This window comes from Sciurus vulgaris, assembly GCF_902686455.1.
Source record: "Sciurus vulgaris genome assembly, chromosome: 3".
Classification (NCBI taxonomy): Eukaryota; Metazoa; Chordata; class Mammalia; order Rodentia; family Sciuridae; genus Sciurus; species Sciurus vulgaris.
Genome location: NC_136463.1, coordinates 90,687,366 through 90,715,040, shown reverse-complemented (window position 1 = coordinate 90,715,040; position 27,675 = coordinate 90,687,366). Strand labels below are relative to the sequence as shown.

The following is a 27,675-nucleotide window of genomic DNA, read 5'->3' as shown; positions in this document are numbered from 1 at the left end:
TCATATCAAAATCTCTGGGACACTATGAAAGCAGTACTTAGAGGGAAATTTATTTCATGGAGCGCATTTAATAAAAGAAGTAAAACTCAACAAATAAACAACCTAACACTACAGCTCAAAGCCCTAGAAAAAGAAGAACAGAGCAGCACCAAAAGTAGTAGAAGACAGGAAATAGTTAAACTCAGAGCTGAAATCAATGAAATTGAAACAAAAGAAACAATACAAAAAATTGACAAAATAAATAGTTGGTTCTTCGAAAAAATAAACAAAATTGATAAACCTTTAGCCACACTAACAAAGAGAAGATGAGAGAAAACCCAAATCACTAAAATTCGGAATGAACAAGGAAATATCACAACAGACACGAGTGAAATACAAAACATAATTAGAAGCTATTTTGAAAATCTATACTCCAACAAAATAGAAAATTTCGAAGACATCGACAGGTTTCTAGAGACACATGAATTGCCTAAACTGAACGAGGAGGATATACACAATTTAAATAGACCAATTTCAAGTACTGAAATAGAAGAAGTCATCAAAAGCCTACCAACAAAGAAAAGTCCGGGACCAGATGGGTTCTCAGCCGAGTTCTACAAAACCTTTAAAGAAGAGCTCATTCCAATACTTCTCAAAGTATTCCATAAAATAGAAGAGGAGGGAACCCTCCCAAACTCATTCTATGAAGCCAATATCACCCTGATACCTAAACCAGACAGAGACTCATTGAGGAAAGAAAATTTCAGACCAATATCCTTAATGAACATCGACGCAAAAATTCTCAACAAAATTTTAGCAAATCGCATACAAAAACATATTAAAAAGATAGTGCACCATGATCAAGTGGGTTTCATCCCAGGGATGCAAGGTTGGTTCAACATCAGGCAATCAATAAATGTAATTCACCATATCAATAGACTTAAAGTCAAGAATCACATTATTTCAATAGATGCAGAAAAAGCATTTGATAAAATACAGCACCCCTTCATGCTCAAAACACTAGAAAAAATAGGGATAGTGGGAACATTCCTTAACATTGTAAAGGCCATCTATGCTAAGCCCATGGCCAATATCATTCTAAATGGTGAAAAACTGAAAGCATTCCCCCTAAAAACTGGAACAAGGCAGGGATGCCCTCTTTCAACATTTCTATTCAACATCGTTCTTGAGACTCTAGCCAGAGCAATTAGACAAACCAAAGAAATTAAAGGGATATGAATTGGAAAAGAAGAACTCAAACTATCCCTGTTCGCTGATGACATGATTATATATTTAGAGGAACCTGGAAATTCCACCAGAAAACTCTTAGAACTCATAAGTGAATTCAGTAAAGTAGCAGGTTACAAGATTAATGCTCATAAATCCAATGCATTTTTATACATAAGTGATGAATCTTCAGAAATTAGGAAAACTACCCCATTCACAATACCATCGAAAAAAATAAAATACTTGGGAATCAATCTCACAAAAGAGGTGAAAGACCTCTACAATGAGAACTACAGAACACTAAAGACAGAAATTAAAGAACACCTTGGAAGATGGAAAGATCTTCCATGTTCTTGGATAGGAAGAATTAATATTGTCAAAATGGCCATACTACCTAAAGTGCTATACAAATTCAATGCAATTCCAATTAAAATCCCAATGACGTACCTTACAGAAATAGAGCAAGCAATTATGAAATTCATCTGGAAGAATAAGAAACCCAGAATAGCTAAAGCAATCCTTAGCAGGAAGAGTGAAACAGGGGATATTGCAATACAAGATCTTCAACTCTTCTACAAAGCAATAGTAACCAAAACGGCATGGTATTAGTACCAAAATAGAAAGGTAGATCAATGGTACAGAATAGAGGACATGGACACAAACCCAAGTAAATACAATTTTCTCATACTAGACAAAGGGGCCAAAAATATGCAATGGAGAAAGGATAGCCTCTTCAACAAATGGTGCTGGGAGAATTGGAAATCCATATGCAACAGAATGAAACTAAACCCATATCTCTCACCATGCACAAAACTAAACTCAAAATGGATTAAGGACCTTGGAATCACACCAGAGACCCTGCAGATTATAGAAGAAAAAGTAGGTCCAGATCTTCAACATGTCGTCTTAGGACCAGACTTCCTTAACAGGACTCCCATAGCACAAGAAATAAAAGCAAGAATCAATAACTGGGATAGATTCAAACTAAAAAGCTTTCTCTCAGCAAAGGAAACTATCAGCAATGGGAAGAAAGAGCCTACAGAGTGGAAGAATATCTTTGCCAATCATACTTCAGATAGAGCACTAATCTCCAGAATCTATAAAGAACTCAAAAAACTCTACTCCAAGAATACAAATAATCTAGTCGACAAATGGGCTAAGGAAATGAACAGATACTTCACAGAAGAAGATCTACAAGCAATCAACAAACATATGGAAAAATGTTCAACATCTCTAGTAATAAGAGAAATGCAAATCAAAACCACCCTAAGATTCCATCTCACCCCAATTAGAATGGCGATTATCAAGAATACAAGGAACAATAGGTGTTGGAGAGGATGTGGGGAAAAAGGTACACTCATACATTGCTGGTGGGACTGCAAATTAGTGCAGCCACTCTGGAAAGTAGTGTGGAGATTCCTTAGAAAACTTGGAATGGAACCACCATTTGACCCAGCTATCCCACTCCTTGGCCTATACCCAAAGGACTTAAAATCAGCATACTACAGAGATACAGCCACATCAATGTTCATAACTGCTCAATTCACAATAGCCAGACTATGGAACCAACCTAGATGCCCTTCAATTGATGAATGGATAAAGAAACTGTGGTATATAAATACAATGGAATATTACTCCACCATAAAGAATGATAAAATTATGGCATTTGCAGGCAAATGGGTGAAATTGGAGAATATCATGCTAAGTGAGATAAGCCAATCTCAAAAAGCCAAAGGACGAATGATATCGCTAATAAGTGGATGATGACACATAATTGGGGGAGGGAAGGGTTAGTGTTAGGGTTAGAGTTAGGGTTAGGGAGGGGGGCAAGAATGGAGGAAGGAAGGACTGTATAGAGGGAAAAGAGGGGTGGGAGGGGTGGGGGGAAGGGAAAAAAAACAATGAATCAAACAACATTACTCTATGTAAATTTATGATTACACAAATGGTATGCCTTTACGCCGTGTACAAACAGAGAAACAACATGTATCCCATTTGTTTACAATAAAAAAAATACATTATAAAAAAAAAATCTATGTGGTTCACTGCAGTTTTTTAAAAGGAAATCATCCAATCTAATCTATTTTATATAGAAAATTAACATGTCTAGTTTAAGATAAAACTTGAGTTACATGGTAGTCTTCAAGCCTGAAAACGTTGTTTATGTTTATTTTATTTTATTTTATTTTTATTCTGTTGATATCAGGGATTGAACCCAGAGGTGCTTAACCACTAAGACATATTCTCAGCCACCACCACCCCTTTTTTTTTTTTCTAATTTGTTAATTTTATTTAGAGACAGGGTCTCACTGAGTTGCTTAGTATCTCACTTCTGCTGAGGCTGGCTTTGAACTCACTGTCCTCCTGCTTCAGCCTCCCGAACTGCTAGGATTACAGGCCTGTACCATCGAGCTATTTCATCATTCTAACAAAAGGTTAAAATAAGCTGTTTTAGGTAGAGGGCAGACAAGGCTTCAGATTCTCTTTCTTCTTCTTTATTTAGAGCAGTTAAAGAGTTCGAACACTCTGCCAGTGTATGATACCTTAATGTTTTATGCAAGTAAGAATACTGACCGGATTCACCTCTATACTAAGGTAAGCATCATGCAGAATCTGTAGCTTGAAACATAAAAATGGCTTCCTTTTTAAGTTTTTCAGTGAAAATATTTAATTTTATTAACAATAAGATAGGCAGCTAGTTCTTTTCCTCCTTAAAGATAGTAATCAGATTCCTGCGTTAAATCTAAAGACAATCAGAGGCAAAACTAGTCATTAAGTGCATTGACTTCGGGACAAGGCTGTCTCAGTTCAGATCTTTTACTATCATCTTGGACAGTTAACTGCTCTGTGCTTCAATTTCTTCAGCTGTAAACTGTGGAGGGGATTTGTTTCGAGGATAAAATGAGCTAAGGCCTATCAAGCACCTAGCCCAGTGTCCAGTCCTCATGAACTCTCAATAAGTTAGTTCCTGCACTGATCATTTGAAGCAGCCAAAGCAGGTGCTTCTTTATAGAAGCCTCATCTCTCTATGCAAAATGAAAGTGAAAACCTTTGTATATGATTGTTTAGATTCCTGCCATAACCTATGTTAGTGGCACTCAAACTTTTTAGTTTCAGACTCCTTTTTACTCCTAAAATTTATTTAGGACCCCAAAGAACTTTTGTTTACACTGATATTTACTGTATTCAAAATGAAAATGAAAATCAAATTCCTTGCATGTATGATTTTGTCAAAATGAACCCAACTACTATGTATAATTATAATGCTTTAATTAAAAAAGGGGACCGGGATACCCTTAGCTCTGACACTGTGGTGGATCCCAATGGTGAAACTGCCAGCCAGGAAGCTGGCAGATAAGCATTCTGGCAGTTTAATGGCAGATTCTTTTATTTATTTATTTTGGTACTTAGCATTGAACCCAGTGGTGCTTTACTACTGAACTATATCCCAAAGTCCTTTTTATTTCTCATTTTGTAATAGGGTCTTCCTAATTGCCCAGGCTGACTGGCCTTTAAAAAAATTAAAATAAAGACCCTAAAAAATATTCATGTATTAATCCATTTAAAAGTAACAACAGTAAACCATTATATATTCATATAAATAACATGTTTTTATGATAAATAAGTTATATTTTCCAAAACAGAAAAATAGAGAATAAGGCACTGTTTTACATTTTTGGCAGTTCTCTCTAAAGTCTCAATAAAAAATAATGGGATTCTTTTATCTGCCTCTGCATTTGTTTTGTATGATATATTATGGTAGCTACTAGAAAACTTGAATATCTGATGAGAGAATGAGAGTTTAAGAGGCAAATAATATCCTATTACTATTACAAAAACACTTGTGACTTTGTGGACTCCTTGAGAGTATCTTGGAGACCACATGAGAAACTTTGTCCACATTAAAGTGATAAAAATATTTGAGGGAAAATTTTAAATTAAAATTTAAAAGATTTTAAATACTTTCATTGGGTCTACAATTTCACATTTCTAATCTTTGTAAGTAAAAATAAAATTCCAAACTTTTTAAAGCCATGGTCCATTCTGTTGAAAGAATGCTTTTTAAAATATAACTTATGTTGGTGCTAATCAAACTTTCAGTTACAGTTTCTCTACTAAACCAAATATAAATAGATAGATAGGCAGTCAGCCAGCCAGCCAGCCACATAATAATCTTCAGTTAGAAGGAAGTGACTAGATCACAATACCAAACTCCAAGCAATGTCCAGCACAGGACTACAGCAAGATTGAAACACCAAGAACCAAGCTGGTAGTAGTTGATGTTCCTCATGTAGGCATGGACCCTGTGGAGCCTCTAGAGGTGGCAAGTCTGGCAGGGGAGTGTCCAGGACTCCTTTCCAGGCATATTTAAGTTTCTGAGCTATGCTTATCCCTTATGATCAGAGAGCTCTAAGTGGTGCCTCTCAGACCATCATGTGAGAGGAACAGAAGTGATTCCCAGAGGATCTTGAAGATGGAGAAGCCAAGAAGCAGCCAACAGTCAGAGCATACCAGGAGTTTAGAAGCCCTTAAATTCTTTAAACATTTTTAAAATATTTTTTTAGTTGTAGATGGACACAATGCCTTTGTTTTATTTATTTATTTATTTTTGTGTGGTGCCGAGGATCAAACGCAGTGCCTCACACGTGCTAAGTGAGCGCTCTACCACTGAGCCACACACAACCCCAGTCCCAAAACATTTTATTCTGTACAGTGAAAGCTCAGCTTCCTGGATAATCTTATCACTACTTTTTCCCCTTTGGGGTGAAGACAGTGAAAGAAATTACAAATTCCTAGTAGAAGCTAGAGTGTGCCTGCTACCAACCGAACTATAGTGATAGTCTCACTCTACCACCTAGCCTGTGTAGCTTAGTCTACTTCATCTTCTTGACATTTCTGTCAGTAATCTCAAATGTATTTTTAAAAAAATTTTTTACAGTTATAAATGGACAGAATGCTTTTATTTTATTTGTTTATTTTTATGTGGTGCTAAGAATCGAACCCCAATGTCTCACACATCTAGGCAAGTGCTCTACTGCTGAACTACAGCCCCAGCTCCTCAAATGTATTTTTGTGACTGTTTTAGATATTTATATGTCCTTAAACTGTTATCATTAAATTGCTATAATTTTCTAAACTAAACAGATAAAATGCTGACTCATCTTTTCACAGTTACAATTGAGATGAAAACTTTCTTTTTTACTTTAGAAAAAACAAAGTAAAATCTAGAAGTAGAAATTTGGGGCCAGTTGCTGACTGGAATTTCTCGAAGGCAGTTGACCGAAGTGAGGGAACTGGAGGATTCAAGGTTTGGTCAAACAGCTTCATTTTGTGACTTTAGAATGCAGTAGAAAAATTAATAGACTGATATAGAAGAAATTGAAGATAAATTTAAATGAAAATTCAGCTTGAAGTATAGCAGGACATATTTCCTTGAAAGGGTAGTACCACCTTTAGTTTCTCATCCCTGGAAAAGTGAAGATTCTGTCTCAATCAGTTCAATCAAGTAATGCAAGAAACCAAAGTGGATGGAGCTGCCCTCTCTTCAGCTGTTACACCTGGTCCTTTAAAGTCAAAGGATTTTCTTAGGAGTGATGGGGAAAATACTCTGCCTTGTGTATTTTATGAAATCGATGTTACTAAGTCGCCCAGGCTGGCCTCAAACATGTGATCCTCCTGACTCATACTCCCAGTAGCTGGCATTACAGGCATGGCCACTGCACCAGACTGTATGGATGTTTTAACCCAGTGATCACACTCAGTGGAAGACTCGTACACACTGGGATGCAACCTGGGATGAGTTCCCAGGTCTCTTCTGGAGTGACCTTCTGGCAGGTTCTGGGAGTCTCCTGAGTCTTTAGAGGACGGGAGTGCTGGGGTAGTCTTTTTCTTTGACTGGGAATGTGGCTGAAGATTGTGGTCCTTACCAGGCCGGACATGATGGGTCTAGTCCACAGACAAAATGGACAGAATGATGGGGACTGTAACTAGACAACAAAGTATCTGTAGTTTGAGAAATGACACTGACCTGAGAGGTGCTTGTGGCCCATCAGGGAAGAAGTGGTTGTAATGAAAGGTAAATAAAAAAAAATATCATCCTCCAAAAAAAAGAAAAAAAAGAAATTTGGCTTAAAATCCTAGTTCCCTACCTAAGAGTATGCCCCTTAAAAGACAGATTGGTAACACATATGTAGCGTCCTATGCCAGCTGTGTTCATTTTTTCCATAATCCCAAGTCTGGGGTTTAGAATATATATTACAACTACATATCTGAATTTAGACTTAAATATTATAGTTACCTGTCTGTATTTAGACTTACAAATTGCAATTATATGTCTACATTTTTAAGAAGTAAGTACTTATTTTTTTTATGGGAGCTGTGAAATTTCTTTTGGGCTAAGAGATTTAGAATATGACTTCAGCTGTTACTGGTATAATAGATTTTTGTATAAGATGCTCTTCTTCCTCACAAAAGAAATAACCTCAACTTATGTTCAATTGACTATACCTTGTATCTGGTTACTTTTTACTCTTAAGATTTCAGCATATTGTGTAGCTGATTATTGGAATCTGAATGGAGATCCACTTACTCTCCAGTGGTGCCACTGACTCAGTCCTCTTGGACCAACACTGCAACATTGCTTTCGAGAAGCAAATGTTTAAATAATTTCTCTAGAATTTCTCTAGTTTCTCATTCCTGTAACAGTAGATAGGTATAGCAACCCATTTGTTGAGGGCTTTTCAGATTATTTCTTAGTGCCCTTCTTTAATATGAGACATATTTTTCAATGATTATAAATAAATTTGTGAATTGAAAATGGTTGCACTACTGTTAACTTCAAGGAAGTGATATTCTTCCGAATCAATTGACAATGTACAAATTTCATTGTTTTGATATATATTTCCAAGATTAGGCAAAAGAGAAGAGTAAGACAGGATAGTAAGCACAACATCTCCGGCTGAAGGCAGAAGGCCTAGGCTAGGTGTGGGCAGTGTGGACACACACTCTCACCTTCCCATCCTTCCAAGGAGCCATGTTGGGTAGACCCTTGAATGTACCAAATAGAATGTGCCACCAAGTTATCTTTTAGGAACTTGGACATACTACAGCATAATTAATTATTTTCCAGTACCTATTGATAAAAAATGGATTAATAATGTCTTCCTAATCTGTAATCAGGAAGGAAAACAGATGAACTGTAATTTCATTCCTTTGAATATAAAATTGGACCTTTGGGAAGACTTACCAGCAAGTTTTCAATTGAAACAGAATCGCTCACTGGTAAGAACAGTTTTAAATAAAATAGTTACATTAATTTTAAATGCAAAGTTTTTAGGAATTTTAGCAATCATTTTGAGTTTAATAAAAAGTGCTTCATGGCCTATTGCAGAATCAAATTGCTGGTTGCAGTTTTTATCCAGGCAGTGTCTATTAATTGCCTTGGTGCTAAGAATAAATGTGAAATCTGTTTCCTTGGTGAATGATCACACCTAGAGCTGCTGTGTCTGTAGATAGAATTATCCTTACATCATTTAATTTCTCATTCACAGGATTAGCAACTGTGGTATTTGTATCTGTCAGAATCACATTTTATCTTTTCAAGTTAGGTTCTAACAATGACAAATTTTGAGAGCAGGGATAATCACACATTGGGTAACTCTTGATGCATTGTCAGAAGCACCAGCATGCCCCTCCAGGCCAGGTAACTGCCAGGGAGGCCTTATGATGGTTTGTGACTGAGTTACCTTCACTGCTAAGGGTCATCATGGGCAAGACTGACCCAGCATGCAATCTACCTTTATTATATTTTTTTGACAAGAAAATAATGGTTTTTTTTTTTTTACCATTTGAGTAGAAATTAAGCATTGCCCAGTGGTCAGCTGCAGCTGTCATAAAGGAAAACCTGACTCTCAAATTCACCCCCAAAATAGCTAGATGTGTATAACTGACTAATAAGTAAATAGCTAGATGTGTATGACTGACTAATAAGTAAGAGCAATGCTAATAAAAATGTCCCAGATTTTATGACTTTTTTTTTCCCATAGGAATTCAATCATCAGATACAAAATGATTCTCAGATGTTGTACTGTCACTCTGCCACCACTGCAAGACCTACTGTCTCTAAGACCAATTTTGCCGTGGCTGCTGCTAGAATATGTGCTTCTAGATCTCTTTTTGTCTCAGTGAGCACATTATTGTTGACTCCTGTGTATGTTAATGGCATACACTAGGTGTCCTAGTCATAGTTTACAATAAAGTTATGAAAACTATATTAATCAAGCCTGTTTCAGGGATATAGCAAGACATCAATTTTCTCAAGTCGTTAACAGCCTTATTTTGAAAGAAAGATGCCCAGTGAGCTGCTAACTCTTTTTTCATTTTCCTGCCAGATTTTGCGGTTTGTTCGAGAATGGAATAGTCTAACTTCCATGAAGCAAAGGATAATAAGAAAAAGTGGGCAATTATTCTGCAGCCCCATCCTTGCTTTGGAAGAGATTACAAAGCAACAAACCAAACCAAATAGTACCAAAAGGTATGAGTTCTTTTCCTTTTTTCTTTTGTATTATATTATTTTTCATAGTTATTTCTATAAGAAGTCTGGGGCATCTTATGTAACCACTAATGAAATTCTGATGAGCTAAGAGACAACTAAACATAAAATCCCAGCTGTATTAGTACATATCCACATAATTAGGCAGTTAGTGAATTTGATAAAATTCCCTGGGAAAGATCTGGTGGCCAGATCTAGCTCTTTGTGGGTCCCACTCATCAACTGAGAGGTTAGAGGCTAAACCTGTTAACAGGAAGACAGTCACATCAGCATGATCTTAGACCGCATCTCTCCTGCCTTGCACTCATGTGTCATGAGTTACAGGTGACATGCAGCAGGGGAGCTGGTTTTATTTGAAATACCATCACTTTCAAAGTAATAGAAGGTTACCTATCATGTACATGGTTGTAAATGATATAAAAAGAAAGGTTAACTGTCACACATTTGTTATTATTTGCTTTTATAATTACAGGTCCCTTTCTAATCTTTGTACCTTTACTTTCCTTTCTTGGCATCACAATCATCTTTGTCTCACCCAAATATCTTTGGTGTGATCTCAAATCCATATTCTCTGTAGATTCTTTTCTTAGCCTGAAGCAAGGATTATCAGGAAAAGTAGTTAGCTGCTCTCTAACTACTTTGATAGAGATCATAGAACAATAAACCAAACAGCAGCATTAGCAGAAAAAGCCCTTCATTTCTTGCTATCTCTATAACATATCCCCATCCTTGCATTCCATCACTTTATAGTCTATATTCTCCAATTTTTTCCCTATACACAGATGAAAAAAAAATGGTATTGTTGGGGGGTGAGTGTGGATAATTAAATTAAGATAGTCTCATTCAGTGAAAATCTCTTCAACTGTTTCAAAGTGTGGCATCAGATACAGATGTGAGAACAAGGAATGATACTTGTGATAAGTTGTTAAGAGTAAAAATAAGTATTAAAATAATGATAGAAATACAAACATAAACTTGCTGTTATTGACCTGGAAATTGTCTGGAAGGCCACCTTAGAAACTCTTATCAGAGGTTTCCCTAGAACAGTGGTTCTCAACTTGGGGAAGTTTGGCCCCCCAGGGTTGCAATATCTGGAGTCATTTTCAGTTGTCATGACTAGGGGATACAACTAAGGAGTATCTTGTGGATATATTTACAAGATGCTTGTGAAAATCCTTCAGTAAATAGGTCTATACCCCCAAAGAACTTTCTGTTTCAGAATGCCTGTAGTGCTACTGTTGAGAAATCTTTCTCTGAGGCATAAAGTTAGGGGATTTGTGAAGGTGGAAGTCACTTTATGTTTTATGCCAGGATTACAAACTGATGACTAAAAACAAAAGAACCTAAATGAATGAATGAGGTCAGATTTAAAACTAGAAAAGGATGAGGTTTGGGCTAGGATGATGGTAAATTGGAAAGTGCATAACCCATCTAAAAGCACTCAAGTTCAGCTTTAAAAATAAAAGACTGTCTAAGCCAAATAAAAACCTTCTAACTGATTGGGTTTATTCATGTGTTATGAGTTTTGGCCTCATATTCAAACTCTTCTGTATTATTGAATTTTCCTATAAGCATGTATTACTTTATATAAAAAATACATGTGAGGGCCTGGGGTTGTGGCTCAGTGGTAGAGCATTTGCCTAGCATGTGAGGCACTGGCTTTGATTCTTAGCACCAAATAAAAATAAATAAATAAATAAATGCTCATTGACAACTAAAAATTTCTTTTAAAAATACACATGAAATGTATGTATGCGTTGTACATATATGTACATACATACCAATGTACACAAAAGTATACAAACACATGCACACTTACTATCAAAAAACATGATGTCCGTTTTATTTTTCTCAATGTTTCTTCCAGTCCTCTCTAATTTTCTCATTTTTGTAATTGATTCGCTCTTTCTTATGTGATTACAATTCCCTTCATAACTGAATTTACAGCCCACTCCAACCACTTCTAAATGTGCTGTATTGTTTCTTTATCAGAGATGGATGACCACTTAAAGTACTAGCTAGAGAGACAACTGCTCGTGTGTAAAAGCACATATCAACTCAAAATCAATACAAACCAAGCTCAGACCCAAAACATATTTTATAAATGTTATTTATAAAATTAAATATAAATGATATGTTCATGCTGTATCTTATATTAGCAAGTATCAGATGAAATCATTAGATTTGTATTTTTAAGAGCTCACTCTAGCAGCAATTAGGAGATTAGATCAAAAAGAGCAAGACTTGAAGTGGGAAGACAAACATTTATTTTCTATTACTGCCAAAACAGATTACCACAAACTTAGCATCTTAAAACAACACGTACTTATTATCTTACAGTTCTAAAATAAGTCAGAAGTCCAAACTGACTTTTACTGATTCTGCTCTGAATTTTAGGCTACAATTAAGGTATTGACCACATGGACTCTAATTATTCCACTTGGATAAGAACCCATTTCCAAGCTTATTCAGATCGTTGGTAGAACTCAGTTCCCTGCACCTATAGGAAAGACGTTCCAGTTCCATCCTGGCTGTCAGCTGTTTGTCACCATCAACTGATAGAAGCCTCTCTCTGTTCCTAGCACATGAGCCTCTGCATATCAGGGCCAGCAATAGAGTGTCAGATTGTTCTCTACTTGGAATCTGTCTCTTCATCTCCTACTTTTAAGAGTTCATGTGATTATATTGAATCCACATAGTAATCTCCCAGACTTAAAAAATCAGTGACCTTAATTACATCTGCGCCAAATCCCTTTATAGTATTACCTAGATGAGGAATTGATTGAATAACCTGAGAATAGGAATCTTAAAAATTCCCTAAATTTTAAAATCTTAAAAATTCTCTTACAAGCCAGGTGTGGCAACACACATCTGTAATTCCAACAACTTGATAGGTTGAGACAGGAGAATTGAAAGTTTGAGGCCAGCCTGGACAACTTAACAAGACCCTGTCTCAAAATTAAAATGAAAAGGTCTAAGGATATAACTCAGTGGTAGAGTGCCCCTGGGTTCAGTTCGTAGTAATGACAACAACAGTAAAATTCTATCTACCACGCAAATTAAAAGACTCCTAATGAAACTGTCTATTAAAGGATTAGCATTGGGAATGGAAGAAAGAGAATGAAAAGAGCTATTAAGGAGTTGTATCTGGAGACCTTGGTGACTGAAAAAGGAAATGCAAAGAAGGAGGCTTCCAGGGAAATCAACTTAGCAGAGCCTCAAAATGAAACATATGCACCTGCAGAGGGAAGATACTATCAGGAGCACTCTGATTCTTAGAGCAGAATCTCAGTAAGTCTCAGTATTTTGTAATTGTCATATATCTCGAAAAGCAGGTGTGACAGATAGGGCTGAACAACAGAAAGTATGTATGAGAAGCAGTTGGACCCTGGATCTCTTTCCCTCCCATTATCCTGTAAGTTTACTCTCCAGAGAAACTGAACTGGAGAGTCTCCAGACTTGGAAACATCAGTCTCCAGGGAGATAAGGAGAGAAGCATTATTTTGAAAACTAAAACCACTCAAACCACTTTCTTCACTCACTTTCAAGAGTGCCTGCAACCACATTTTATTTCCAGCAGCAAGGAGGACCTCTTTAAAATATTAAATGCCTTCAATAAAGAGAGATTTAGATACTGATTTTAGGAATTTTTTCAAAAGCCATGGTTAGGTTTCCAAGATTATCCTCCTCTGATTCTACTAATTTGCAGGCCTCAACCAAACTGAGGTAGCTTCTGGGTGACTCACTCTTAGATGTGAATGGGAGCCAGGGCCTCCAGCCATTGTTGTCCCAGAGATAGGCATGATTTAGTGGGAGACCTGTCATTATTAGAATGTCAACTGTTTATCCTTTACCTATAGGTGATATGTAATGCAGGTCAGCAGCCCAGAGGCCAGGACTGTATTCATTAGTGTGGGACACTTTCCAGTGCACACTTTTCTTGTAAAAATTGCCATATTCCACTCCCATCCTTAGCCAAGAATTAATTTAATAAACAAAATTCTTCCTTTTCTATTTGCCAAAATTGAGACGTTGTTATATTGACATGGACTTCCTAGCAAACGTCAATGGAAAATTAAATATCAGCAACTTGCAACTAAGTTTGAAAAGTTGTCAACTCCCTTCTTTGGGGTTGATTGATGTGTTTCTTGTGGTTTCCAAAAACTTACACATACATTTTATACAAAAGCAAGAGGTTATTTTTAGTTCCTAAATCTCTGACTAATTTCTCAGCATCTTTTAAAGTTACTGAATTAGGCTTCTAATCTTTTAAACATTGAATAATACCCGAGGCAAAGCTTAAATATCCCATTGCCCCTCAAAACTAGGAAGGTTTTGAGTACATTTAAAATCCACAGAAAAACTTTAGCAAAGAACTTTTGTCAAGGGAATAAAATGGTTGGAAAAAAAAAAAATGAGGGAATTTGGAGGAAATATAGGAACTAAAATGTCAAGTTAAAGAACTCCAATAATTCACTGTGATTTAACATTTTTATGCTTTAAGAAACACACAAGTAGAAATGCAAACACATGGAAAGATAGTCACTTGTACTCTTATAGAAGAAATGCACATTTAAAGTCAAAAGAGATACCTATTGCTATTAATAGAGATTGTTTTTAGGTGATAGGGTTGTGCTAGTGAAAGTGTGAGAAAACTCCCATTTGTTGCTGATAGAGATGTGCACTAGTGCAGCCTTAGGAGTACCCAAGACTTTTAATCCAGGAATTCTGCTTTTGGGGACTTATTTTACATATACATTATGTGTACAAAACATACACACACATACATATGCACACACATTGTTATGATAGCAAAGACTGAAAACGACTAAAGGCCCATTAGATATAATAGTTTATGCAGATAATGAACCAATATGGAACCTTAAAAAGAATAGAGCAGGGCTGGGGATGTAGCTCAGTGGTGTGCTTGCCTCGCATGTATGAGGCACTGGGTTCAATCCTTAGCACCACAGAAAAATAAATAAATAAATAAAAGGTATTGTGTCCAAAAAAAAGGAAGAAAGTTTAAAAGAAGCTGATACAGCAAAAAGTGAAATGTATTTAAATAATTAACTTAAAAAGGAAACTGAAAAAAAAAAAAAAAGAAAGATATTGTGTCCATCTACAACTAAAAAAAAAAAAAAATAGAGCAACTCTGTATGTACTGATACAGAAATACTCTGAGGTATAGGTTGAGGCAAAAAGAGAGGTAAAGATTAGTGTCTATAGTATACTATCATTGATTTCTAAAAATAAAAAGTATAATGGGGAGTGAGTGTTCCTGGATACAAGTTTTGGAAATGGGGAATTGGATGAAAATGTTCCAGAATTAGTGATGATGGTGGTACAACCTTGTGAATATATTTTTTTAAGTGGTTGTTGCAATGAGATTTTATTTTATTTTTTTAATTAAAATATTTTTTATTTTTTAGAGACACATTTTGACTCATTGTACACAAATGGGGTACAACTTTTCATTTCTGTGGTTGTACACAATGTAGATTCACACCATTCATGTAATGATACATATACATAGGGTAATACTGTTTCATTCTACTGTTTTTCCATCCCCACCCCCTCCCACCTCTTTTTCCTCTATACCATCCAAAATTCCTTCATTCTTCTCTTCCCCCCATCACCCCCACCCCTCATGATATATTGTCATGCACTTATCAGAGAAAACATTCAGCCTTTGGTTTTTTGGGCTTGGCCTATTTCACTTAGCATGGTATTTTCCAACTTCATCCATTTACCAGCAAATTCCATAATTTTATTCTTCTTTATGACTAATATTCCATTGTATATATATACCACAGTTTCTTTATCTATTCGTCAATTGAAGGGCATCTAGGTTGGTTCCCCAATCTGGCTATTGTGAATTCAGCTGCTATGAACAGTGATATGGCTGCAACACTGTAGTATGCTGATTTTAACTCCTTTGGGTATAGGCCAAGGAGTGGGATAGCTGGGTCAAATGGTGGTTCCATTCCAAGTTTTCTGAGGAATCTCCATACTACTTTCCAGAGTGGCTGTACCAATTTGCAACTCCACCAGCAATTTATGAGTGTGCCTTTTTCCCCACATCCACAACAACATTTTATTATTGCTTGTGTTCTTGATAATAGCCATTCTAATTGGAGTTAGATGAAATATTAGGGTAGTTTTAATTTGCATTTCTCTAATTACCAGGGATGATGAGCACTTTTTCATATATTTGTTGATCACCTGTATATCTTCTTCTGTGAGGTGTCTGCCCATTTCCTTAGCCCATTTATTGATTGGGTTCTTTGTATTTTGGGTATAAAGTTTTTAAAGTTCTTTATAAACTTTAGAGATGAGTGCTGTGTCTGAAGTGTATGTGGAAAAGATTTTGTCCCACTCTGTAGGCTCTCTTTTCACATTATTGATTGTTTCCTATGCTGAGAAAAAAACTTTTTAGTTTGAATCTATCCCATTTATTGATTCTTGCTTTTATTTCTTGCGCTATGGGGGTCTTGTTAAGGAAGTCTGATCCTAAGGCAACGTGATGGAGATTCAGGCCTACTTTTTCTTCTATTTGGTGAAGGGTCTCAGTTCTAATTCCTAGATCCTTGATCCATTTTGAGTTTTGTACATGGTGAGAGATAGGATTTAATTTCATTTTACTGCATATGGATTTCCAGTTTTGCCAGCACCATTTGTTGAAGAGGCTATCTTTTTTCCATTTTAAGTTTTTGGCACCTTTGTCTAGTATGAGGTTACTGTACTTATGTGGGTATGTCTCTGTGTCTTCTATCCTGTATCATTGATCTACCTATTTGGGTGCCAGTACCATGCTGTTTTTGTTACTATTGCCCTATAGTAGAGTTTAAGGTCTGGTATAGTGATACCTCCTGCATCCCTCTTCCTACCCAGGATTGCTTTGGCTATTCTGGGTCTTTTGTTCTTCCAGATTTCATGATTGCTTTTTCTGTTTCTATGAGAAATGTCATAGGGATTTTAATTGGAATTGCATTAAATCTATATAGCACCTTTGGAAGTATGGCCATTTTGATAATATTAATTCTGCCTATCCAAGAACATGGGAGATCTTTCCATCTTCTAAGGTTTTCTTTAATTTCTTTCTTTAATGTTTTGTAGTTTTCATTGTAGAGATCTTTTACTTCTTTGGTTAAATTGATTCCCAAGTATTTTGTTTTTTGTTTTTTGTGTTTTGTTTTTTTTGAGTCTATTGCGAATAGATGAATGTATTAAAATGCAATAAATTCAAGTTTTAAACTGGCAAATTGTATAGTATATGATTTAAGTCAATAAAAAATGCAAAAATAAATAAAAGGTACACACTTATACAGAGAAAAAATTAACCATTTCAAAAAAACTTCCCAAAAACTGACAACAGGGGTGAATTCTGGGAAAGGGCAAAAGAGGACAGGAATGAGAGGAAAGCCTACTCTTTAACATGTAAACTGCTGTATGGCTTTAAATATGAAATCATGCCCATGTATCACCTAATCAAAAATAAATAAGGTAGTTTATAGAAAAGGGAAATCTTTTTATTATTAAATCTACCTTAATAATATAACAACAAATTGCTAAACTATTACCTATAACTGCACAATTCCATTGTGACTTAACTTTTATTTTATTGTTAAGCTGCCAACTGAAGATGTACTCAAATATGAAGAAATTTCATATTTAATTTAATTTTCTAGAAATCCACAAAAAAATAGGTGTAAACTACAGAGAAACTGGGCCAAACTAATTAGGAGGAATAATTGGGTAATCGCATTTCACCTACTTAAATTCCCCCGTCACCTTTAATTAGAATTACTTTCCTCTTTATTTGCGGTCCCTAAACCATCGTGTGGTATTGACAGTACTGTGTAATAAGGTTCCGAATCCCCACATCAAGTGTGGCTTTGTTGTAGTGGAAGTTTCCATAAACCTTGTATGAGCAAATGCTAATGGGAATAACCTTGAGATTATAGGAAATGCAATAATACTTGGTCAACTTAAAAAAAAAAAAAAATCACTTTATCCCAAAACACTAATACAGTATTGTAACTAACTTAGGTGATTTCAGGAAGCCTTGAGGAGATCAAAGGGGAGGTAAAAAATGCACTTGGAAAGTTTCTCTACGGCCTGGCAAGCAGTTTTCTTAAGGTTGTCAGATGTGCATGTGTTTTATCTTTTCTTATCCCCAAACCCACTCCTTTTTCCCTAAATTTTGAAAATTGTTCCAAAAGATAGTGAATGACTCTTGAATTTCTTAGAAATATAAATCTTGAGAAAATGAATCTGGAAGAGAGGTATATTTCCCACATAATGCACAATGTAAAGGGTGAACACTACATTTCCTAACTTTAGTATTAGCACAATGAATAGAATTGTATCTTGCTTTTGCTCCTATTGCTTTTGTAAGGGATGGAAAATCCACTTAACATGTAATTGTTCTAGATATATAACCAAAGAAGATGTTGCTATAACCTCGATGGACAAGGTGAAGAAGGATGGGGGCCATGTCCGTCTAATCACAAAGGAGTCCAGGCCATGGGACCCTTCCACAAAGTAAGGACATCAGTACTAAGAATACTACTTTAAATATGCATTACGTTTTGTAATAATACCTCACCTTTGTGTGGCCACTTTAAAAGTTACAAAGAGGTTTCACAGTTTAGTAGCTCTTTAGTCCTTCTAACAACACATGAATTCATTTTCTTAGAATTAGATAGAGACAAGGAAGAACTCTGAGACCAGCTGGCCTAAGTGACCTGTCTCAGGCCTGGATGGAAGATGCCAGGAGACATGAGGTCAAAACTGGACTCTACCCCTCAATCTTGAGCTCTTTCAACCGTTAAAAACTTTTCTTTTTAACCTTCTAATGACCAACCATGAAAAATAAGCAAAGCAATTATCATTACTTCCCCGTATAGGATTTTTCAACACAATTAAGTAATGTGCCTTTTCCTTTGATTCTAACAAAGTGAGACATGTCCCATTGTGTTTCATTTCTAATTTTAATTTGATCAACTCTAAGCTTACCTATAGGAGACACAATATTTAGCAATCCCTTTGTTCTAGTTCTTATCAGTACTGTCAGCTACTTCACCCCATTACTTTATGGTTATGAAGACCCACTGCATCTTGTAAGCCAACAGGCACTGTAAGAGAGCATTAGTCATGACCTCTTTGGCCTAAAGAGGTGTGTGACGCAACATAGTTAAAGAACAGGGTAGCCACTAAACTTTAGTTGGGGTTTCATTAGCCTATTCTTTCCCAGCCAAAGCATTTTTTAACTTCTCATTTTCCAACTTCTCCAGATGTCTCAAAGTACAGTTGTTTAACATGGAAGAAGCATCTAAATTCTCACAAGAGACAACATATATCAAATTAATTTTTAACACATAACTCTTCTCTACTTGGCATGGAGTTAGAGAACTGGCTATAGCTATTTCATTTCCACACTGAATCACAAAATATGTGGACCCTGTATTACTGCTTATCAGTATAGAAACTAAAAATCTTTATTTGAAGCAATAACTCTGGAATATACATTTGTTGGTTACCTATTCAATGTTTTTCTCCAATTATAGAAAATTGCTTGAAGATGGATCCTGTGTCCCATTTCTAAATCCCTACACAGCCCCAGCTGATCTCAGTATATCCAAAGGCTATTTGCAAGCTGTGGATAATGAAGGAAATCCACTTTGCCTTAACTGTCAGCATCCCACTTTCCAAACTAAGCAAGAGTGTAAAGCAAACGCTTGGGATTCACGGTTTTGCTCCCTGAAATGTCAGGAAGAATTTTGGATTCGATCTAATAACAGTTATGTGCGAGCCAAAGTATTTGAAACAGAACATGGTGTGTGTCAGCTATGCAATGTGAATGCACAAGAACTCTTTTTATGTCTAAGAGATGCCCCTAAAAGTCACAGAAAAAATCTTCTGGATGCCACCTGGACCTCAAAGCTCTCATTGGAACAGGTAAATTGTAACCAAGTGACAGAAGGTACCATTGTACTAAGTGATGACTATTAACTCATAAATTTATTTTTTTAACTTTTTAACATGTGAATTTTCAAGTATATACAAAAGTAGAGAGAATAATGAACCCATGTTCCAGTCATCCAGCTTTAACAGTTTTATCCACATATGCCATTCATTTCCTGCCTTACTACTACTACTTTTTTTTTCTGAAATATTCTAAGGCAAATTCCAGACAATAGTTGATTATTTTCATTATGTACCTCACAGGTACAGATTTCCTTCCTCCTTCCCTTCCTCCCTTTCTTCCTTTCTCTTCTTTCCTTCCTCTCTCTTCCTCTTCCCCCCTTCTTCTTTTTTAAATATAATCCCAACATGAGTTACAACACCCAGCACAATTACAGTTCCTTAACTATAGTAAGTTCATGTTTGGTTTCCTAGATTGTCTCAGAAATGTCTTTCTACAGTTGCTTTATTTACATTAGGATCAAAATATGGCCATCTACTGTTTTTTGTTATTATGTCTTTTATGCTCCATTTAATTTATGATAGCATCCCATCCTTTTTTTTTTATACCACTGATTATTGAAGAAACTTGCTCATTTGCTGGGCATGATGCCACATGACTATAATCCCAGTGACTGATGAGGACAAGGCCAGGAGGATTGCCACAATCAAAACCAGCCTCTGGGGATATAACTCAGTGGTAGAGCACCCCTGGATTGAACCCCAGTATTGCAACAACAAAAACAAAAGAGAAACTGGATCATTTGCCTATAAGATTTCCTGCATTCTGGATTTGTCTCCCTGTGTCCTCATGGTGGTGTTTCATGTGCTCTTCTATGCCCCCAATTTCCTGAATGTTGTTTATGAGACCTAGAGATTTGATTAGATTCTCATTCATTTACTTTGGGAAATGATCCTAACAGGTGACGCATTGAATCCCGAGGCACCTAAGGTCTCGTGGTTCCACATTTTCATAATGTTAATATTGAATGACAAGGCAAATAGATAACCCAAAAATGACAACGAGAAGGCCATGTGTGTTTGTATAGATGCAGTCACATATGTAACATACATTTATATATATATATACATATATATTCATTCCTTTGTAAAATGTGCTTTTAAGCGAGGCACAATCGCGCACACCTGTAATCCCAGCTCCTCCAAAGGCTGAGACGGGAGTATTGCAAGTTTGAGGCCAGCTTCAGCAATTTAGCAAGGCCCTCAGCCACTTAGTGAAACTGTCTCAAAATGTTTCAAAATAAAAAGGGCTAGGAATGTGACTCATTAAAGCACCCCTGGGTTAAATCCCTAGTACCAAAAAAAAAAAAAAAAAAAAAGTACTTTTGATAAAGCAATTTATGACAAAATATTGTTTGTAGCACACTATCATCAATATTCATTTTGATTTCCAAAACTCAATTTTATTTCTGATCTTGTTGCTTGAACAGTTCTGAATTTCAGACTAAAGCAAAATGTGTAATTTTGTAGTGTGCTTAATTTAAAAGGAATACTCCTGAGCCATTCTCTGCCACTGAAGTATTGGATGGGTTTCTGACAGCTAGACAAATTATTTATTCTCATTAGCCTAATATTATTAAATTATAATAGAATTAATAATCATTTCTATAAAGATGAATTAGTGTCTTTGAGAGCTAGAGAAATATACTATTTCTCTAATGACATCCAGAGTTTCTGAAAGATCTTTGGTCTAACTGATAAGGGACATATTGAACCCATTCCAGGAATATCAGCCAGTCTCTAGTTACTGCCTCAGTCCACTCTAGTCAGACTCTAGTCCACTGCCTCAATGTGAAGCTTCCAGAAGATGTCCAATGAAATGACTAAGGCCAATTGAAAGCAACCTATCTAGGAATGCAGAACTAACATGGTAGACATCTAAAACAAAAGTGCTGTGTGGATGAGGAGCATAGGGCTCAGATTGGGGAAGATCAGTTAGAAAGGGAGTGATTTTTTTCAAAAGGTAAATTTTGAATGTTGAAGAGTGGCCCCAAGTGATTTGCCATGCAGTTGCTAGGAAAAAATAAAGAGGCCCCTTTTGAATTATCAAGTCTGTCAGAGTAAAAGCTACTCAGAAAGAATTGGTTACAAAAGGCAGAACCAAAAGGGATTTTTTTTCCCAAAGAATATGTCATTTGCTTGATGTGCAAGACTGCCATTTGTGGTTGCTTCTAACAATACCAGCCTGGAAAACAAAAATCAATATGTATCTTCTAGCAGAAGTAGGGAAGTTCAGTACAGAAGAGAAAGTAAGGCAAATAATAAAGGTCATCTGGATAAAGTTTACTGTTCCAACTTGCTGCTTCTTGGGGCTCCTTACAGGTCAGCACTATCGATCAGGTCACTGTGCCATCAGAGGATCTGATTAGCTTTCTTAAAAGTGCTTTAGAAATAATCGTGTTTTCCCATTGCCAGCAGTCATGAAGTTAATTATACTTTCTTCCTTATCCAAGACCAAGAAAATCAAAACAATTGTTATGCTTGGCATTGTGATGTTTAAAAACTTCACTGCCATAGTATAAGTTAGTTTTACTATCTCAGGTAAAATGTTAAACACATCTCATTTTAATGTAGGTCACCGTTGGTTAAATATAAAGTGTTCATATATGGACTGGCCTACATAATAACTGTTTTAAAGGAACATCTTTGTTTATTCCAAACAAGGAGGGTCAGAGGTTTGTTCTAAAAAATTTCATTCTAGTCCGTGGAAAGTTCTCTGGTGAATAACATAAAAGTACAGGGTGATAGCTACTAATATTAAACTGCCATTGATATAGTAACTAATGCATTTAGGTCAACAATTAAAGACTATTTAAGTCAGTAATATTGAGGAGTTTTTAATTTCCAATCTGTTCTTTTCTCACTTTTGGTATAGTCAATATATAAACTAAAAGGTGCAGAAAAGACCAATCTGTCAGGAATCTTGGTATACTTGTTGATAAGTTTTCAAAATGAGATAAGGGGGAAAAAACTTTTTCAGAAACACATTTTATTGCTTTCAATTTGCTAACCTAGAGGGTTTTTGTCAGCTCACAATAAAAGCTATAAAAAACTACCTTAATCTATTTTTCCCCTGTGATTTTGCTGTATACATGATTGCACGATGCAAAACCAACAGTTCCTATAGTGTATGCTGAAAATTGCTGATCTTGTGTTCTCGTTGCAGCTAAATGAAATGATAAGAAGCCCGAAGGAAGGACATTTTTGGCAGGTGGATCACATCAAGCCAGTATACAAGGGAGGGGGACAGTGTACCCTAGACAACCTGCAGACTCTCTGCACAGTCTGTCACAAAGAGGTCAGTGGAGCTCACAAGCAGCTTTGACTGCATCCTAGGAAATCCAAAGGAAAATATGCACACAGTTGTAGGAGATTATGTGGATGAGTCTATACCCCTGGTCTAGGGTTCAAGATACATTTTTTTCCTTTATCACTGGACACTTGGCCCTTCTTCTTGAGGCGTATGTAAGTTTTCAGTCACAGATGCAACAGAAGCAGCTTCCCTCTTAATTCATTCTAGGACCAAGACATGTCACCACTGTCTAGAAAAACATGAATACAACTTACTTATTGTATTGCATTGTATTGAAGAGAACAAGACCCCAAAACTGAAAGTTTTGTGAATTAGGGCAGTAACACATTTGCATGTGGCTAAGGATGTCCTAAAATATTGAAGAAAATTCATAAATTGCCTCTAGGACCAACTAAGCTCAACATACAAAGATTATACTGCTCATTTAAGTGTGAAACCCATTATGCTTGGTTAATCTTTATACAACCTGTTGCTTACAGTGGGGGCTTGGGAGATGATGTAGTATTGTTTATCTACCAGGAAGAATTCTTAACACACAGTCCCACAAAATAATCATTTATATTTATGCTTTTGAGAACCATTTGGATCCTTTGCCAGTGTTCATAATATATGAACTCTTTTTTTTTATATGAACTCTTTTTAATCCTTCTTTTAATATTTTAGATTCCAAAATTCCTTTACAAGTATAATTTTTTATATAAATGGGATCATATCACACAGGCAGGTTTTGTTTTTGTTTTTGTCTTAGCCTTCTTTTCTGTCCTCACCCTTTCTATCTGGGTACATGAAATTCAGTTGAGGAAAATGTCATCTGATTTCTCACCTCTACAAATTAATAACAAAATCTGTAAGAGAATTAAGAAATAGCCAAAGAAAATGTAACTTGTTCTACAATTATTTTTTCAGAGTCATGAAAATTGTATTTGTGGGATTAGCAAAAGAATCCAGCTGTGGTCTGGCTCATTTTATTTTCTACATCAGGTTCTCTATTGGGTTGGGAATAGCTTCTGGGACCTGAAAACAGGAAGTGAGCAAGCCCACTCCCCATTAGATCCTGATAAAGCTAGGACTTAGGGCACTTGCCAGAGCTGCTGAAGTACTCTGCTATATGGTTTGGAACAACCCCCAGTGGTCAAGCACTGGATATAGGGACAGTGTAGATTTTATCCAGACTAAAAGTACAAAGTAGTACAAAGTGTTTGAGCTTCTGTAGCCAATGTTTTTTTGCTAAGTGTACACTTGCATTTTTTACGTTTTAGAGAACTGCTAGACAAGCCAAGGAAAGAAGCCAGATGAGAAGACAATCTCTAGTATCAAAACATGGATCAGATATAACACGATTTCTGGTAAAGAAGTAAAGTGAAAAAATATATGAATGGATGACAAATTGTCTACATGTGAAATAATTTAATTAAAAATTTTTCTCTAATATTTTAAGTTTAAAATTTTAAGAATTTAAATTCACATTTTATGCTAAAGTACTTTTAGTGTTAAATACTTTTTGAAAGTACTTAACCAGAAACTTAGATATAATGCTAAATATTTCCATGGTCTTATATGATTTTGTTTCTCAATTATGTTTCATCAAGATTTTGCTAAGCTTTAGTTTCTACCCCCCACCCCAAAATGCCTTAATCACTGTATTTAGCATAGATAATATTTGAAAAATATGCTCTCAATTTCCTGAAAAATGCTTCTGGATTAGTATTGGTTCTGAACTGTTATAGATATAAATAGAACACTGCAAAACAATAAAGACAATTTCAGAGGTAAACCATCATTTAGGAGTTCTGAGCCAAGCATAACCAGCCTGCTTATTAGGCAAGAGAGACTTGTTCATTAAATACCTCCAAAATAGGGCTAAGGAATATATTTTGGGTGTTACCATTTTTGCTTTATCTCTCAACAGTCATCTTTATTAAATAAAGATACTTTTGAAAATAAGCTAATTATTCTTAACAGTGTTTGTGGATTATTCAGGTTTTCTGGGTAACTCTTAAAACTCTTAAACAATTGAAAACATAAAAACGTAAATGCCACTTAAGCCTGATATTTTAGGTTTTTTGGTTTGGGTTTTTTTTTTTGTTTTTGTTTTTTTTAATATGTACAACTAAGCTTACTGTCAAAATACCCTTTGTCTCCTGATTCTCATTTTTGGTTTTAAAATCTGTCTTATTAAAAGTATATTTCTGGTACATCTTTTAAAAAGAATAATAATTATAAATCACTTTATAATGAAGCATAATTAGATGCTTATATGCATTTAAAAATACAACGATAATATTAAAATGTAATTGACATTAGAAATAGTGATAAAACAAACCCAGGGCCTAATCCCATTTTATATCATAATTATAAAGTAACAAGTTAGAACTACACAAAGTACAGGTTCAAAGAAGAATTACATTCCCCAAAAGCACCTGTTTATAAATACCACTTGAATATAAACCCCAGTAGTTTAGCATTTCCCAATTTTAATTAGTAGATGTTCTTTTACAACTTGTTTTTAGAAAGATTACACAATTGTGAATTTACCTTTCTGAATTGTCATTAAGTTTATGACTATTTCATTATATGAGATCAAATAGTATTGTTTCTTCTATAAATTAGATTGGACTTTCTTTGGCCCCTTTTCTGATTTGCTAGTCAGGCTCTTTACAGTTTTCTGCCTCATTTCCAGGGTAACCTAGGATTCAGTCACAGTTGACAGCCTAGCCCAGCAGGCTGCCTTTTCTCCAGCATGGGGTGTTTGCAAGTGAGTGTTTGGTCTAAGTAGGTCAGATTTGAATGGTTCCTATTCTTTAGATCAAACCAAGGCGGTGATTCTAAGGAGAAAGTTCTCAGATGTAAGATCTATATGATAGTTTGAGGTGAAATGATCTACGAAGGTGGTTTCTGTGCCACATTTGAAAAATTCAGACCTATTAAAAACACTATAAGGAACAATGAGCATTTGCCACACAGCACATTGACTGGCTCACCCCATCCCTTCCTGACACATCTTAGAGCTGCCCTGCCTTCCTCTGATTTTATCTGCTTTATGGGGCACATTGAGATGAAGACTGGGACTGAAAATAAAGACAGAGATTGATCTAATAGCCAAGATCTCAGACACGTCTTAGGGAGGCTGTTCTTTTATCCTCACAGTCTGAAAGAGAAGCTGCCCTCCATGGATTGCAAATGGGAGGTTCTGAGGACAGATGCACAAAGTGTCAGGGCAAGCAGCAGACCTTGTGTGCAGAAAGAAGTGCATAGTGCCCCCTGGGGAAGAAGACAACTGTGACTACACAGGGGATGGAGATGATGTGAACACTGAGGGGGTTCCGGGAATGTAAAGAAGGATGGACCCAGCTCTGAAAAGACTCAGAGAAAAGGAAACAAAGACTCTGGACCCAGAGAGCAGAACTGGGGGACATCATAGATAAGAAGTGAACCACTTTACAGTATGGAACCTTGTGAGACTGTGCCTATGCTGCACCTTTGCCTGGCTCAAGAGCACAGCCAATTTGGAGGTACTATGGGCTGTGGGGGGCTTCTTAAGCAAGGTGAGGGCATTCACTCTAACCATGCACCCCAGTATCATGCCTTCCTGTTCCTGTCACAGAGGTACATAAATTCCAGATACTCTCTGATGACTAATAAAGTTGCTTTTAGTAATCCTAGATCCCAGAAGAAATTCATAAGAAGTTTTCAAAGAAGCCTACTTTCAGAGTTAATCACAGCCTAACATACATTTCTCTGGGAGATCTTCCTGTGACAAATGTATATCCTTCTACATTTTCTTAGCTATGGATTGGAAAAGGATTTTCTGCCCACCCATCTTGCTAATAAATTGAATCTCTTCTTCAGACCCTTAAGTGAAACATTTAAAATATAGTTTATTTACAAATAAAAGTATGATACACTTTAAATTATATGCCACGTCAACATTCTTGAGATTAAAAAGGAAAAATTCTCTTTACTTACAAGGTTCAGAATCAAGGAACTCAAATATCAAATATAGATTGTGAAAATAATATCTCATTTTCTATTGCATAATATTCACCTGTCTCATTTCCCCATTTATTCTTTTGAACTGGAAAATTGCAAGCTCCTTGTCCATCCACCAATCTGAATAGCCACACCAGAAAAACATTTCATTTCAAGGTTGTTGTCAGTTGTTTTCTGTAGTTAAGGGTGTTTTGCCACTGCAGCTGTTTTTATTTACCATCGGGAAATGTCACTTTTGCTAAAATGCATTCTAGGTTTCAACCACCAGCCTTACCTCAACAGTTTCTCTTCCAGCTCTATCAATTCATGGACCTAGGGTTTTTTCTATAGTAGAAAATACTATTTTCTAGAAACTGGCCTTTGAAACGCCTTAAATTATTGTTAATTATTCTGCATTTGTTAAAATGTTCATATTTCATAATCTCTCTGTTCTTACATATCTATCTCTCCTACAACCAAATTTCTTCATTAGATTGCAGAACCTCTGAATACTATAGATGTGTGATAGCTGTGTTAGCTTTCTAACACTGTAAGAAAATACATGAGATAATCAGCTTATACGCAGAAAATGTTTATTATTATAAAAGGTTTTGGAGGTTCCAGTTCATGACTGGTTAGCTCTATT

General features: G+C 35.9%; 1 protein-coding gene across 3 annotated transcripts in view; it reads left to right on the top strand.

Annotated features, from left to right (window-relative positions):
- The window catches only part of ZRANB3 (zinc finger RANBP2-type containing 3), a 257,489-nt gene extending 232,397 nt beyond the window's left edge, over nt 1-25,092 (top strand). For 2 of the 3 annotated variants that reach the window (XM_079135617.1, XM_079135618.1), the window contains 7 exons: nt 3,710-3,801; nt 8,386-8,487; nt 9,597-9,739; nt 18,194-18,304; nt 19,330-19,720; nt 22,914-23,045; nt 24,320-25,092. In XM_079135617.1, the coding sequence (XP_078991743.1) occupies nt 3,710-3,801; nt 8,386-8,487; nt 9,597-9,739; nt 18,194-18,304; nt 19,330-19,720; nt 22,914-23,045; nt 24,320-24,418 (1,070 nt within the window). In that variant the 3' untranslated portion in view covers nt 24,419-25,092. Of the gene's footprint in view, nt 1-3,709; nt 3,802-8,385; nt 8,488-9,596; nt 9,740-12,849; nt 13,491-18,193; nt 18,305-19,329; nt 19,721-22,913; nt 23,046-24,319 lie in introns of those variants that run through there. The other variant, XM_079135619.1, reaches the window with a different exon arrangement.
- The last annotated feature ends 2,583 nt before the right edge of the window (nt 25,093-27,675 follow it).